This window comes from Pagrus major, chromosome 10 (assembly GCF_040436345.1).
Source record: "Pagrus major chromosome 10, Pma_NU_1.0".
In the NCBI taxonomy this organism is placed as follows: domain Eukaryota; kingdom Metazoa; phylum Chordata; class Actinopteri; order Spariformes; family Sparidae; genus Pagrus; species Pagrus major.
In genome coordinates this window covers 10,764,456-10,779,238 of record NC_133224.1, presented here as the reverse complement: position 1 = coordinate 10,779,238, position 14,783 = coordinate 10,764,456, and the positions used below count along the sequence as shown (strand labels likewise).

Sequence of the window (14,783 nt, the reverse complement as noted above, 5' to 3'; positions counted from 1 at the left end):
CAACATTGACTTTTAGATCAAAGGCCCATCTTATTACTGCAAAACTTTCTGCCCCGATGCTGGAGGATCACTGCAGGTTATGTTATTAATATGTTCCTCACTAAAGATGAATTATGAACATATATATAAAGAGGCAGGTTGGGGCTCAGGGGGAAGGATGTTGATGTCTCCCCTGAGTCCTGTTTGTTAATTAATTAATTAATTAATTAATTAATCATATATAACACTGTCAGAATAAGGAGAAGGTACTTTTCATTTCCTCTACTTCCAAAGGGATCACTTGATACTGTAAAACTACATATCCCATGAAGCACCGCGGTGAGACGGACGGCATCCGGCGAGGCTGGCTTCAGTCCGCCGAGGAAAATTCAGGTTAAACACAAGTGGGTCATTTGAGGAACAGGCGGCTACTGCGCGGACTCAGGGGACGTGTCATAATATATCTGGTACAGGTAAATACTTTACATCGATTTTCTTTATTCTACATACAAGGAATCAGGATATTTAACTGTATTTTTCTGCTTTTCAGTGAGAAATCAAAACACCGAATCAAAAGCGGCTGAGTTACAAAACAAACCGACGTTGTTACGTAGCAGCTAGCTAGCCTGCTATTGACAGTATAAATAGCTAGCTAACCAACAACAGCTGACAATACATAACGTGTAGCTCAACTCCATTGTTTCTATCTGCGTTTGATTGTTTGCTTGTGTGTCATACAGCTAGTAACGTTTTATTATATTGTTGTCTTGTAGAACAAAAAGAAAATGCTGCTTCGCAAAGTGAGCCAGTCCTCCGCGCTGTGCGGCACCATCCTCAGGGTCCCTCCCGTGCTATCTGGGTGGGTAGCCAGTGTTTAAATGTATTGTTAAAGCTACTGCTTCTTGAATAAACAGCTACATAAAACCACCTTTCTTTGCTGTCTGTGCCACAGAGGTCAGCGTCATGCCGGGGCTGTGGTCGCTGTGCAGAACGCCCGTCTGTACGCAAGCCAAGCTGCACAGGTACGTAACATTAGCTTACAATATAACAGATATTCCTCCTTAATCAGCACTTTGTCTGGTGTGTTTGTTTTATTCTGTGGTGTTATGATATTTTAGAGTTTGTCTACTGTCCTTGTGTGGCTCAATGCAGTGCCTGGCTCGCATAACGTTGAAACCCCTCCCTCCCGGTGGAAGTAGGGGAAAGTTCACTGGTCACATGACGCAGTTATATAGGTGACACCATGGATGTGGGTGACACTGTAGTTGCCTAGGACAGGGTTCAGGACAGGGTGGAGAGGAGTTTTTTCTTAGTTATTATGTCAACAATTTTCATGTTGTATAAGCGTAAATGCACGTTACCCTAGTTACAGATACTCTGGTGCTGTATGCACATAATAGTAATGCCAACTTGTTTGTTAATCTGTAATCAATCAGTTTAAATGTCAGTAGAAACAATCCCACAGCACAGCTGCTGGCATCAACCTGTCTTCTTTGATTTATTATGTCTGATGATGTCACAATCATAAAATAAGGACTTTATGTGCAGCTCAGAAGCTTGGCAATGACTCCTGGTAAACATGGTATTTATGAGCTGCAGTCAAGATTAATACTGGTTTTGTCATGTAGAAGAATATTTAAACAACTTTCATTAATTCAGCCGCTTTAAAACAACAACTTCAGTTTTCCCCGTTCTCTCTTTCCCTATGCAAACATGAAAATCTAGTTTTGTGCATTTGTGAAGAAAAAGTAGAATTAGAAATCAATTTAAACTCAATTTCCATAACTAACGGCATCTATACATCTTTAAACACTCAGCCAAACTGCCATGACTAGGCATGGCATGATATGAATTTTTTTTGACTGGTTTACTCAGAGGCACCAGTTTATGATCTGTATAGTCAAACGCAATGAAACACATGAGCATGTAGTAAATCCTACCGTTGGGATTTTGTACAGGGCTCAATCTCGCTTTGTACACAATAAAGTGAACTTAAGTAAAACAATAATAAAACAGATTGGTGTCATAGCGTTGGTAAGTAAGTTGCTGGTTTGAACAGTAAGCTATTACAAGCATTGGGTTAGACGTCTCCATATCTAAATACGTCCTGTATGTTTGGTGAGTCAGCTGGCTGGATGTGCCCTTGGCGTCACCTCTCACCCACTTGGAACTTGACATCAGTCCTCTGGGCCTCTAACCAAGCTGATGCTCTGGCAGGTAGTGGAAAACTTTCACTCATGGTTTATTTGGCTCACAGCACTGGATTCTGATCACAGGACGATTACCAACACTGAACAGACTCTGTTTTCTATGTTTTGACCTGACATTTTGTCCCAGCCATGTTGTTTATTTAAGCAGATAAAGTTTAAGATTCCCTGCTTTTTTTTTACTGAATTGATGAACCGCTCTGCTGTTTCTCTTTAGGCGGTGTTGGAGAAGCCAGCAGCAGTCGGCAGTGACACTGCCACCAAAGCGGAAAAGAAGACAGTTGCTGTTGTATGTTAATCTCTAGCTATTATTATCATTTTTATGTCTTTATTATAGTTGAGATCATGTTATTATTCAGTATAAACATTGTTTAAGCAGTTAAAATGTCCAACTAGTTAACACTTCTTAAGGATTAAGGCTACCCTGTCCAGTTTTTGACTTCTCGTAGTGCTATGAAGCAGTTTTCTATGAATGAGTCCCCTTTCTGTTTCGATGCACATCTTCGTGGGTGACGATACATATTCCTGCCAATGCTTTCATACTATTCCACCGATCAGCAAGTGGCAGGAACACACCGATAAATTCAGGGAAGGGAAACGCAAGCTAGTAAACAAGGATGTAGAGAATGCAGACAGCAAAATGTTTATAGAATCAGCTTTGCAACAATAATTAATGTAAACATTAAAGAAAACACTGTTTGGTTTATTTTTCCAGGAGTCAAAATCATTTGCCGCCAACATATTCATGGGCCAGATCCAGACTGCCCAGGTGTTCCCTTACCCCTCAGGTAAATCACAGGATATTATCTACAACTATTTGAAAAATTACCTGCATTTCATTGTATAAAATGAGAAAAGATTAAGTGTGATCACTTGTCTGTGTTGTAGCCATGAATGAGGAGCAGGAGCAGTTTCTTCGAGAGCTCGTGCCGCCTGTCTGCAAATTCTTCGAGGTAATTTTCAAACCACTTTGAGCTCTCGGCTAAATTTGTCTGAGCTCATCCTCACCCTTGACCCTGCATGTTTCTGCTCCCTGTGTGCAGGAAGTGAATGATCCCGCCAAGAACGATGCTTTGGAGAAGGTGGAAGACCAAACCATGGAGGGCCTGAAGGAGATGGGTGCCTTTGGCCTGCAGGTGCCAGCTGACCTGGGTGGCCTCGGCCTCTCAAACACACAGGTAGATCACATTTACGGATATTTATTCATAAACACCGACATTTGTAAATATATGTAGTTGTTAATTGTTTCAGACAGCTGTGTAAATGCTAATGTGGTAGCATCTGTCCATCTGACAGTACGCCCGGTTGGTTGAGATCGTTGGCAGTCATGACCTGGGCGTTGGCATCACACTGGGTGCCCACCAGTCCATCGGCTTCAAGGGGATTCTGCTTTTTGGGAATCCAGCCCAGAAGGAGAAGTACCTGCCTAAACTTGCCTCAGGTGAGAACATCAGTGTTTGACGTTACTTTCAGTGCATTTTCACTATTTTTATTATTGTCTGCAAATCCCATGAAAACACCAAAACTAACATTGTATTAGCGGATGGGTTCTCTTAGAAAGTAGAGTGGTTCGTATGACTTGTGCTCTGAACACTTGTTCCAGACAGCCAGTAGAAGTATTACCCTGCGTGGATAAGAATAATGTAGAATACCACCAGACTTATCCTTTATGTACTCCTGCAGCTTTTTGTTTCATATTCATGTCACTCTCTGCAACCAAGTCAAAATACCACAAAACCTTTCACTGAATTGAAAAGGACCATGATTTAATGAAGGAATGTTACACAGAATATCATTTGTGCTGTATGTGTTTGACACTGCATGTTTGTCTTTGTCCCTCCAGGTGAGACCGTTGCCGCCTTCTGTCTAACTGAACCAGCCAGCGGCTCTGACGCCGCCTCCATCAAAACCACAGCTGTCGCGTCGCCTTGTGGAAAGTACTACACTCTGAATGGAAGCAAGATCTGGATCAGGTGAGGACACAGGGGCTCATACACAATCATGATGTTCTTACCGTCGCCACAAGGGGGCAGCTGTGTACAATTTAACGACTAGAAGTTGCTTGGTTTTTCTTAATCTGATGTCTTCTTTTCTCTGTCAGCAATGGAGGCCTTTCTGAGATCTTTACAGTGTTCGCCAAGACACCCATGAAAGATCCAAAGACCGGAGAGATGAAGGACAAGATCTCAGCCTTCATCGTGGAGAGGAGCTTTGGAGGAGTGACACAGTGAGCACACCTATTCTTTTCATCTGCATCCGCAGCCCCGATGTTTATGAGTTCGTGTCTGCCTTTTTTTGTCTCTGTTCTGGCTCATGAAAAGCTTTTATTTATTTCCATTTATTATCACCCGATCTTGTCAATCACAGCGGCCCTCCAGAGAAGAAAATGGGTATCAAGGCGTCCAACACAGCCGAGGTGTATTTCGACAATGTCCGCGTGCCGGCTGAATGCCTGCTGGGAGAGGTGGGCGGAGGTTTCAAGGTGGCCATGAACATCTTGAACAATGGGCGCTTTGGCATGGCAGCAGCCCTCTCAGGCACCATGAAGGGAGTCATCACCAAAGCTGTGAGTAGACTACCCATAGCAGCGTGACAGGAAGTGGTCTGATTGAGCTTTTCATCATTTTGACACTATGGCTGTCTCATAGAGCTTTATGTCTCTATATGTTATAAGTTTCCCATCTGCTGCATTGCTTTTTATGTGTATTGTCTATGTTCAATCGTGTATTTGCTTCGTTGTGCCTTCATGGGAAATTCCCCCCTTCCCGTACTTGGGCTGTTTCTGCTGTGCAACTTCCTGCTGAGGTTACAGGCACTGAAGATTCAAGTGTGGTTTAGTCATGTTTTGTTGTTTTTCTTAAACATTACAATTTCTCGAGACTGATTATGTAACCGAATATGTTATTGCTAGTAACGGCTTAATTTGCGTAAGGTTTCTATAAAAAGTATGTAAAGGAATAGTGACCTAGATGAGATCATTGTGAAGTCTTTGTATTCAATTTGTAATTCTGAGACTGTTACATGAGCAGTTTAATGTGCTGCTCAGCAGGGAAAGACTTAATGAGTCGCATTACCAGGAAAAAGGTCAACATGAGGGGTGTTTTCTTTACATATGTTTTGATGAAAACATGCAAAACATTGACACAGATTTTGTGTGCAATAATGAGTCCTGTCGCTTTTGTTTTGCAAAGTAATTAATGCAATGGGCATTTTAAGATTTCAGCACGGGTGACAATTAAAAAAGGTGTCAGAATTAGTAGAGAAATCATTTCTGTATCGTATCAATACAAATGTTATTACTGGTACAAAGAGAGTGCTTCAGTGCTAATGATGTCTAAAGTGCTAAAGCAACAAATTCTTACACGAGGAGCCGTGATCGGCAGTTAATGGGCATATTTTTCAGCACTGGAAATGTGCAATCGCAACAACTCTGCTGAAAATAGGATCAGAAAGTTTAACACCACAAATTGACTATCGTAGCGTTAGATGCTGCACCACTCACACTTAATAGGAGTCGTATGTAAAGTTCAGTTTCTACATTCTAATATTAAATGGCTTTTAATGGCTGTAGTGCATTACTATATAATAGAGTGAACAGTGCAGAAACCTGTGAAAAAAATCCAAAGTCCTCAATAATTTATCAGGTGTTTCACAACCTGCGTGTTCACATATGTTGGGAGGAAATTGAGTGGTGGTGAAAATAAGAGAAAGGTCATGTGCTTTCTTCAAACATGAAGGTATAAACTGCATTCCTCTCCAGTTGTTCCTCTTGTTTATAACAACACTGTTTTGCCACAGCACTTTGTTTTTAAAGTCAGTGTAGTCAGCTCAAATTCAGATGTTTATTTTCAGATCTGGGGGCATTTTCTGTGCAACCAGAGCGCCTGTGTGGTTACTCTGAGATCCGTCCCCGGTGCCACAAGTGGCTGGCAGCATTGCCAAATTTCCTCTTTTTGCACAGAACTAGACAGCAACAATATGTCAACATGGACCCCACGAAAAAAAACTGCAGAATTTTCAGTTCCAGTCTTGAAATATGAGGAAGTGTCTAGGAATCATACCTCACCCCATCTGTCTGTCTGTAACTAAGATTAATGTGTGATAGTGACCATCGTTTTCCTCTTTTCATCAGGTGGATCATGCAGCCAACAGAACCCAGTTTGGGAGCAAGATCCACACCTACGGAGCCATCCAGGAGAAGATGGCTCGCATGGCTATGCTGCATTATGTCACTGAGGTCAGACAGCAATTTTTAAAAAAAAGTTTTGATCTCTTTTGCAGTTTGTTTCACATTTTCTCTTCTGTTTTTACACTTAGCTGATTCTGACTAAAGTAGGGTTAAACCAGACGGTGCCAGTATCTGTGTATCTTACTTCTTGTTTTACATGAAACATCTCTGTGCCTACAAAGGTCCTTTTTTATTGTGTAGGTAGCAAAGATGTTTAGAGCACAAATCCTCGATGAATTCAACAACTTTTACCCTCTACATTATCGTGTACTCCTGTGGAAACTGTCATAAACCTGTGCTGATGTTACTACCTCTGTGTCTTTTTGCAGTCAATGGCCTACATGATCAGCGGCAACATGGACAGTGGAGCGACTGAATTCCAGATTGAAGCTGCCATCAGCAAGATCTTTGCCTCTGTAAGAGTTTGAATAACGCAACAGTGTCACTGGTTGAACATGCATCACAGTTATAGTAATAGTTTTAATAATGCCTGGCTGAATGCACATGATTTACTCATACATCAGCTGTCATGAAAACCAGGAAAATCTTTGAGAAAAATTTCTGTTTCTACTTTAATATTTTGTATGTGTTTGATTAAATAGTAACTTCTTACAGAAGTTGCCGTTCCCGGAAACACAGCACCTATTTCATAACGTTTTAATGTTCCCTATTCTGTGGAGCCTCGGGCTGGCAGATTGAGGAAGTAGATGACTCTGGGGATATTTGCCAAATGAAAATGACATTTGTGCATTTGGCAGAGCAAAAGTTCACTCGCATCTCTTTGTGTGTTTTTTAAAAATTGTGACAGGAGGCAGCATGGACGGTGACTGACGAGTGTATTCAGGTTATGGGCGGCATGGGTTTCATGAAGGTGAGTGATCAGTCCACATCCTGTTTTCACACAAACACGGGGACCACTCAGAAGCTGCACAAATAGATTCTAGCAGGTTTAACAGTTTGTGTTCTTGCCTGCTTGAACGTTTTTCATGTACAGTACTACTTATTTCACTGAGCCAAACTGGGTTTTAACTGGAGAAATCAAGGACCAAGTAGTCTGCATCCTACTTCCTTGCCCCAGAAAAGAAGCTCCTTTGGGTAGAGAATAGCCCATTTTCACTGCAAGGAACTTTTCTTGGAATCCAGGAACTATTTTTGGAGCTCAGATACTTGACCAGGGCTTCAACCTGAAGGAATAAGGGTCTAAAAAGTTCCAGGGCACCAAAAATGTTCCACGTATGGGTATAGAATAGCCCATATTTGCCACAGAAACTTTTTCAGGAACTCAGGAACTATTTTAGGAACTCAAAAAGCTTTCTACCTACCTACCGCCTCACTCTGTCTATCTACTGTATTTATTTGCACATTACCAATCCTCTATTTGTAGTTCTTACCATCTTGAGCATATTGACATAACCGCCTATATCTACATCAGCCTGCATGGCTCAGAAGTATAATCACCTCATCTGTGGTGACACAGTCAGCCAATAAGAAGAGTGCTACAAACTCCCAACAACTACTACACATTGATTGGTTAGCCACTGCAGCACCTTTTTTTTTCTCGAGGCGTAGTCACGTATACATTGCCCCTGTGGTCACATAGATTCTACATGCAAAGACGCTCGCGTTCAGACGGTGCTGATACCACATTGATGGGGTTTTTTTTCCAGGTGAAAAAAATCAACCAAGTAGTTCACGAGAATAGACCGGTACAAGCTAGCTGAGGATCTGGGGGCGATGTGAACTCATGTAAACAATAATGTTGCCCTGCTTAAAATAAACCAGACTATACAGACGTGCCGCCACAATACAGCGGAAAGTTTGTCAGTCGTGGAACAACACTTACTACAGAGGTGGCAGTTCTGCTGCAAATTGTACTCTTTAAGCACTAACACGAGGTGGACAAAATAACCTGTGCCATTCAATGCAGTTTAGTTTAAGAACAGTCAAATTTACAATCACAGAAGTCGACTCAAAACCTTAACAGATTTTGAGCATTTGAAGCGCCACATGTATACTTTTATGTTGGATTAATACTCTCTGCAGATGTAATTTTGTCCACTTCCTTCATGATTTTTTCTAGTTATTGTGAAATCAGTTGCAGGATATGAGTTCTTTTAAAAGGAAGAGGGGGAAAAACAGTTTGATTAGTTCTGCTCACAGTGCACATTTTGACTCAGGGTTTCATTTCACCAAGGAAACCAAGTTTCTGCTCATTTCTGCTCCTCTACACAGACTACATGTGTCCGTCTGTGCAGCCTAAAATATGTTGAGTGGCTTTCACGCCCAGAATTAAGAAGCACATAAATAAAAAGTCTTTATTTCTGTTCGCAGCTGGTGTTTTCACTACTGTTTCTGATCACCGCAAACACTAACTGTTTTCAATTCTAGAAATATGCTTTAATTTGAATATGCTGCTTGAAAAAGTGTGATTTTCAATATAATCTGGTGTTTCCTCGATGCAATCTGTCCTTAAAACGGAAAATCTTTAAGATATCCGAGATAAAATAATCCTGTTGACATATTTGTTTGTCTTCCGGTGTTGATATGAGCGAGCGTTAGATAATCATGATTGAAACATACAAAGTTATGAACTGCTGGTAAAATAAACAAAGTGACAATAGACCTATAGGAAGTTAGTTTTCTAAATTGCATTTGTAGTGCTGTTTTAGATGAATTTTCGATGTTGATGAAGGCTTTGAGAGTCTGGAAAAAGTTGGTGTAAGTGCCTTGAAAGTACTTGAAAAGTACTCTCAAAAAGCTTCAAGAACCCCGAAGCTGAGATCCAAAAGTCTGTGTGTAAAATACAATAAAATACAATAAAACACAACTGACCCTGTTGGTTGCTCAATATGCTAATACAGCATGTGGCTATACCACAGATTTCACAAACTGGTAATCGAGAGTGAATTTCACTGCAGAATATCCTCAAAAAAAGCTTATTTATAAGTTTATAATTAGTTTATTCTTAATACTGAATTATAGGTTTCAGGTAGGATTTATCTGGAAAGAGAAAACAGCTTATTATGTTCACTACAGAGTACGTTGGAGGTCATCATGTTTCTGTGTGTGTCTCCGCAGGACGCTGGAGTTGAGAGAGTGATGAGGGATCTGAGAATCTTCAGAATCTTTGAGGGCACCAACGACATCCTGAGGCTCTTTGTTGCCCTCAATGGCTTCCAGGTAAAATGATAACCTGTCAGTCGTATTCTTCTTTGTTTGACTCAGGCGCGGTGATCTGATAAAGTCTCTGCGGAAAAGTACAGATGTTTTGTCGAGAGGAAGTGTTTTCTGCTTGCTTCTACTTCCTATGTGCTTTTACAACACACTGTAACATCTTGTAGGTTTAAAAATGGGTGATCAAGAAGCAACTTCCCTAAACTCTTGTTTCCGCTCGCTCGCAGCTTGTTCAATCTCTTCTTCGTCTTAAAGTAGTGGGTTTTAAATGTCTTAAATTCAATTTTATAAATAATGAGCCTTAAAAGTCAAGAAACAGTCTTAAATTAGAATTTGTAAGTTCTTAATTGCTGCAAACATTTGATCTTATTTCATTTATTCATCTTCTACAGATCTTTTAACCTACAATTGAACTTAATACTGTCTAAAACATAATACTCACACTTCTACTCACGGTCTCTTCGTAAAAAGGGCTGTAGATTAACCGCACTCACTCCAATAACCGTAATCCTACATAAAACCTACCTTTGCATGGGCCCACATATAAATCGGTGTGATACCTGAGGTCGGAGAAGAGAAATTTGTTAAGATGTACATCTTTAAGCCGCTTAACCTGTTTTACCCACCCACTCTAATATATGTAGCTCAGCAGGTTTGTGGGGAAACCACTCAGCCTGCTAACACTGGCAGCACGCCTCCATTAGAGCTGTGCCCGTAGGATGTGACAGAGAAGAATAATGTTTTTCTAAATCAAAAGTTTCATTTGTACTTTAAGCTCTCACGCCCATGAGAACAACGGGTAGAGAATTTAAAAACGGCAGCCGACAGTGTTGATTTGCTCTAAAATAATTGGAATTAAACGTTTTAGACAGCTTTATTAAATTGTGGAAAATGGCACGTTTTCACTAAATTCTGCTCACGTTATCGTACGCTTCTCGTGCCTAGTATAGTCAAGGCAGCAGGGGTAGGTTTCTGAGGTATTAGTGGAGGTGCTGCACTCAGAAGCCATTAAAGGAACAGTTCATCAAAAAAGGAAAACTCTGTAATTATCTTCACACCGAAAAAAACAAAGAAGATGAGGACTTCTTTTAAAACGTAAAAAAAAACAACTACTGAAATAAACATAACATGGCTCCATACAGCTCGTCTGGGCCTAATCCAAGTCTCCAGAAGCTCTGAGATCCCAAATTGATTTGAAAAGTTGTCATTTACACCGTTTTATAAGCCCAAACCTTCACTGTAGCTGCTTCACTTAAAGTGTTAGCGCACGCCCCGTCTGGGTGCCCAAGGTTGATTGCATGTTGAGGGTGTAAATATCGTCTTTTTAAATCATTTTGGGAGCTTGGTACTTACTGTACTAAGGCTTGGATTACACTGAAAGAGCCATCGACTTCAGTTTTTTGTGACTGTTCCTTTGAATGTCCCAGATTGACCCTTTTGTTACCAAACAACTGCGCTACATTACTGTGAAATCCCTGATTTTGATGCAAGTCACGATATTGCATCTGACTTTGTGTCAGTTTCACACACTTCAAACTAGTGAACGGAGCATCGAGATTAAAAGGAATCTGGAAAGCTGTTTTAACTGTGGTTTGAAATCGTGCGATCTTGAAGGATAACGACGCTGATAAGTCATGTGCGTGTCTCTCTCTCCGATTCCCTCCAGAATGCTGGTAACCAGTTGAAGAGCCTGCAGAAGGCCCTGAAGAATCCCATCGGCAACGCTGGGCTGCTCGCAGGAGAGATCACCAAGAGAGCCAAAAGGTTGCATCACACACACACACACACTGTCTGTCTATCCTTGTATCTAGGGGACAGGAAGTGCTTAACTGTCGTAGCTGATGGTGGGCGATAGGGACTTCTCTTGCACAATTTGCGATTGATGTCACGTGTCAGTTCCATCCTTTATTATGTTCAGCATTTCATCAGCTGATCCTTTCTTTGAATACAACTGTAAAATTGTATTCTTATTTTCCGCTGTTAAAGAACTGTAAAGTGCTTAAAAATTGATTTCTCATGTCAGCACTTCGCGGTCACAATTTCCTGCTCTATTCGCTTCAAATTGATCGAAAGCGCCGACTAAAGTGCCGTAGGAAATATTGTGAGGCTCTGTTTGTGCAGACACTAAGGCTCCTGCACCATCTCTCTAATGCAGCTAATTGAGGTTTGCCTGAGGTTTCTTTGTTCCCCTTTTGTCCTCGCCACGTCTCCAACACAGATATTAAACTCCACGGCGTTGCAATCACTGACCTTAAGAAATGCCAGGATTTTCTCAACTACAATTGTTTTACCTTTTTTTTTATGTTTTTTTTTTCAATATACCCATAATAAATACTTTATGTACAACCATATTAGTTAGTTTTGTAAAAAAACAACTGACATGACATAGAGTATGTTGTGTTAGTACTTCCTCCTCAGCCATGTTGGTAACACGACTGTCTTCTTCTTTTGTCTTTGCAGAAAGGCAGGTTTGAGCACGGGTCTGACGCTGCAGGGGACTGTACATCCTGAGCTGGCACAGAGCGGTGAACTGGTAATTTTTTCAATTCTAGGCATTTGTTGAAGCTGTAGCTTGGACTTAGTAGGTGTGTGGATGTGCAAGCGACAGTTTGACAGTCTTAATGTCATGTTTTTCTCTCCGACTGACATGTTTTTTTTCCTGATTTCCAGACCGTTAAAGCCATCGAACAGTTCGGAGCGGTCGTCGAGGACCTGCTGATGAAACACGGCAAGAAGATCATTGGTGAGTGTGTGTTTGCATGTGTGAAGGTGGAAGAAAACCCTGTAGGTGTTGGATAAAAATCCCCAGCTGGTACATTGTGGATGCTTTGGGCTGGAGTTTGAGTCATTTCGGATGTTGGTTGCTCTTTGAGACTTTCAAGGGAAAAAAACAAAGAAATTTCACTGAAATTGGAGAGAAAAATTCAGATTTGAAGTGTTATCATATCCGAAAGGTTTTGGATTTTGAGTCCTCTCATTACTTGGTATGTTTGTTTGTAATAATGTAACGAGTTTTCCTGTTGCAGATGAACAGTTTGTCCTGAAGAGAGTCGCAGACGGTGCCATTGACCTCTACGCCATGGTGGTCGTCCTGTCCAGGTAAACATCCAAAGAAGAGAATAAACATCTTCAGCCTCTTCTCTTTGTTCTTTTTTTTTTTTAAACAACCGCTTGCCTCTCTGTGCCCCAGTTTCACTCTCTCGCTCCACACGCCCACTCACTCAATCTATGGTCTATTTGAATTCCTGCTTCACACTCCTACGCACCCTAAACTGACTTTTTTTCCCCTCTCTGCAGGGCTTCGCGCTCTTTGAGTCAGGGCATTCCCTCAGCTCAGCATGAGAAGGTGCTGTGTGAGACCTGGTGTGCTGAGGTAAGATCCCCGTACAAACCAGAACATTGAATGTAAAAAAAAAAAAAAGTTGAAATAAAGTGACATAATCTGCGTCTATTCTGTTTGAGGATGTCAGGTGTTTCTCCTGCTTCACCTGGAAGTACCAATTCAGAAAGACGCACTAGTTACAACTAGTTAACCAACATATCTACTGGCAAAAGCACCTGGATGAAATATTTTGAGATGTGGGGAGGTAAAGTCTAAACATCTAACTTGATTTAATCTCCCAGGCCCATGACAGGATCATGCGCGACATCAAGGCTCTGCGCTCCAGCGAGTCCAGGCAGCTCTTCAAGAACCTGCGGGCCATCTCTACAGCCGTGGTGGAGAACGGAGGCGTGGTGTCTGCTCACCCACTGGGTTTCTAAACGCAGCACATCCCCATACCTTCATGTCTGTTTATGATTGTTCTCACACTTCCGCTCCTCTAACTGGGTTCTGGGTCATGTATGCCAGTTCCTCGCAACTTTATCGCCAACATCGCTCCATCACACATTTTGTGTGTTCTGTTCTGTGTAATCAAGCTTTCATGTAGAGAGTTTTGCATTTTACAACCAGGGGCTGGATGATTTGTAGTTTTTGCACAGACATCACAACTTGAAGCTTCTTGTTCCGTCATACAGATTGTAATACATTCTGCTGCCTTTGTTAACCTGTTTTTCAAACACATATTTATTTAATTCTGTCTCAAGACATCCAGAATTTGAGCTGGAGGTCTCAGTTTGAGCTGGAGTTTGAATCCATATGAAATAAAATGATAAAAATTGACAGTAAAATCACTTTTTCGACAAATCATTCAGCCCTATCGCCTACATCCGAACAGCTGATGACCGAACGTGTGCTCGGAGCTTATATTTTTACATTATCTCAGCCTTCATGACCGTAGCTGATTGAATGACCTCATTGTTTAGTCATTTGAAACATTAATTTATAGTGTTGTTTTTTGAAAAATGAATACATCAATGCAACTTTGAGATTGTAGGGCCAGTAAACAGCGGAAGCTTTGAACTGATGTGTTAAAAGCGATTTATACACAAATGTATTTTAAATGGCAGTCGTTTCCTCTAGTTTGTACATGTATCTACATTGGGTTCAAATGTATATAACGGTGTGGTGTTGATGTACTTCGATGCCTTTTCTGCATGTTTATTAAGCTCAATCGGTGCTTTTCACAGAAATATTAACAGTCAGGAGCAAAAACCGTTGCCTTAGAAACCGGTCCACATATGCTGTTCCTGTTGAGACTTGAGTCAAACAGAGAGCTTTAACTTGTTTTTGGTTTTTTAAAACTGTGCCGTCACATTAACTTCCAAAGTGCAACTGTGTATTTTCTCAGCAGAAGGTTGCAGGCATCATTAACTGTAATTGTAGAAGATCAACCATCAGTCTGCATACCTGATTTTTTTGGAAGTAATTTTTCTTGATGTGCTGTTAAAGCGTTCCTAAAACTTAAATTAGATCTGCACATTCTTGCCTTCCTGCTGACTTGTTTTGTGACAAACAATGCTGCTGTTTTTAGACCGTAATCTCATCGCTATTAAGAAGATTACGTGTGATCTAAAAATGCGTCTGAAGGTGCCAGGCGACTGTCTCAACTGTTCTGGTAGAGTGGTAATGTTGTGCAGATGTACTTTTTTTGTTTTAGCAACGCACTTACTCATCGGGATTAAAGAATAAAGTATCTAATCATCTGTCTGTCTGCAATACAACTGTTGCCTCTGTAAAGTCCACATTCTTGAAATATTTTGTTCTCAGATTAGTGAATCTCTCCTGTAACAAGCCAAACTGCACTGCCTTTTTC

The 14,783-nt window shown here is 41.0% G+C and overlaps 1 protein-coding gene across 1 annotated transcript; it reads left to right on the top strand.

Moving 5' to 3' along the window:
• Positions 1 to 299: 299 nt before the first annotated feature.
• Positions 300 to 14,673, top strand: acadvl (acyl-CoA dehydrogenase very long chain). Its single transcript, XM_073475671.1, has 21 exons — positions 300 to 452; positions 753 to 838; positions 932 to 1,001; positions 2,404 to 2,475; positions 2,902 to 2,974; positions 3,075 to 3,139; positions 3,230 to 3,364; positions 3,483 to 3,627; positions 4,030 to 4,159; positions 4,288 to 4,413; positions 4,554 to 4,752; positions 6,319 to 6,423; positions 6,744 to 6,830; positions 7,223 to 7,285; positions 9,493 to 9,594; positions 11,255 to 11,352; positions 12,049 to 12,121; positions 12,259 to 12,331; positions 12,615 to 12,687; positions 12,886 to 12,961; positions 13,213 to 14,673. The coding sequence occupies exons 2-21, from the start codon at positions 765 to 767 to the stop codon at positions 13,348 to 13,350; spliced, it is 1,977 nt and encodes a 658-aa protein (XP_073331772.1). The 5' UTR covers positions 300 to 452; positions 753 to 764; the 3' UTR covers positions 13,351 to 14,673.
• The last annotated feature ends 110 nt before the right edge of the window (positions 14,674 to 14,783 follow it).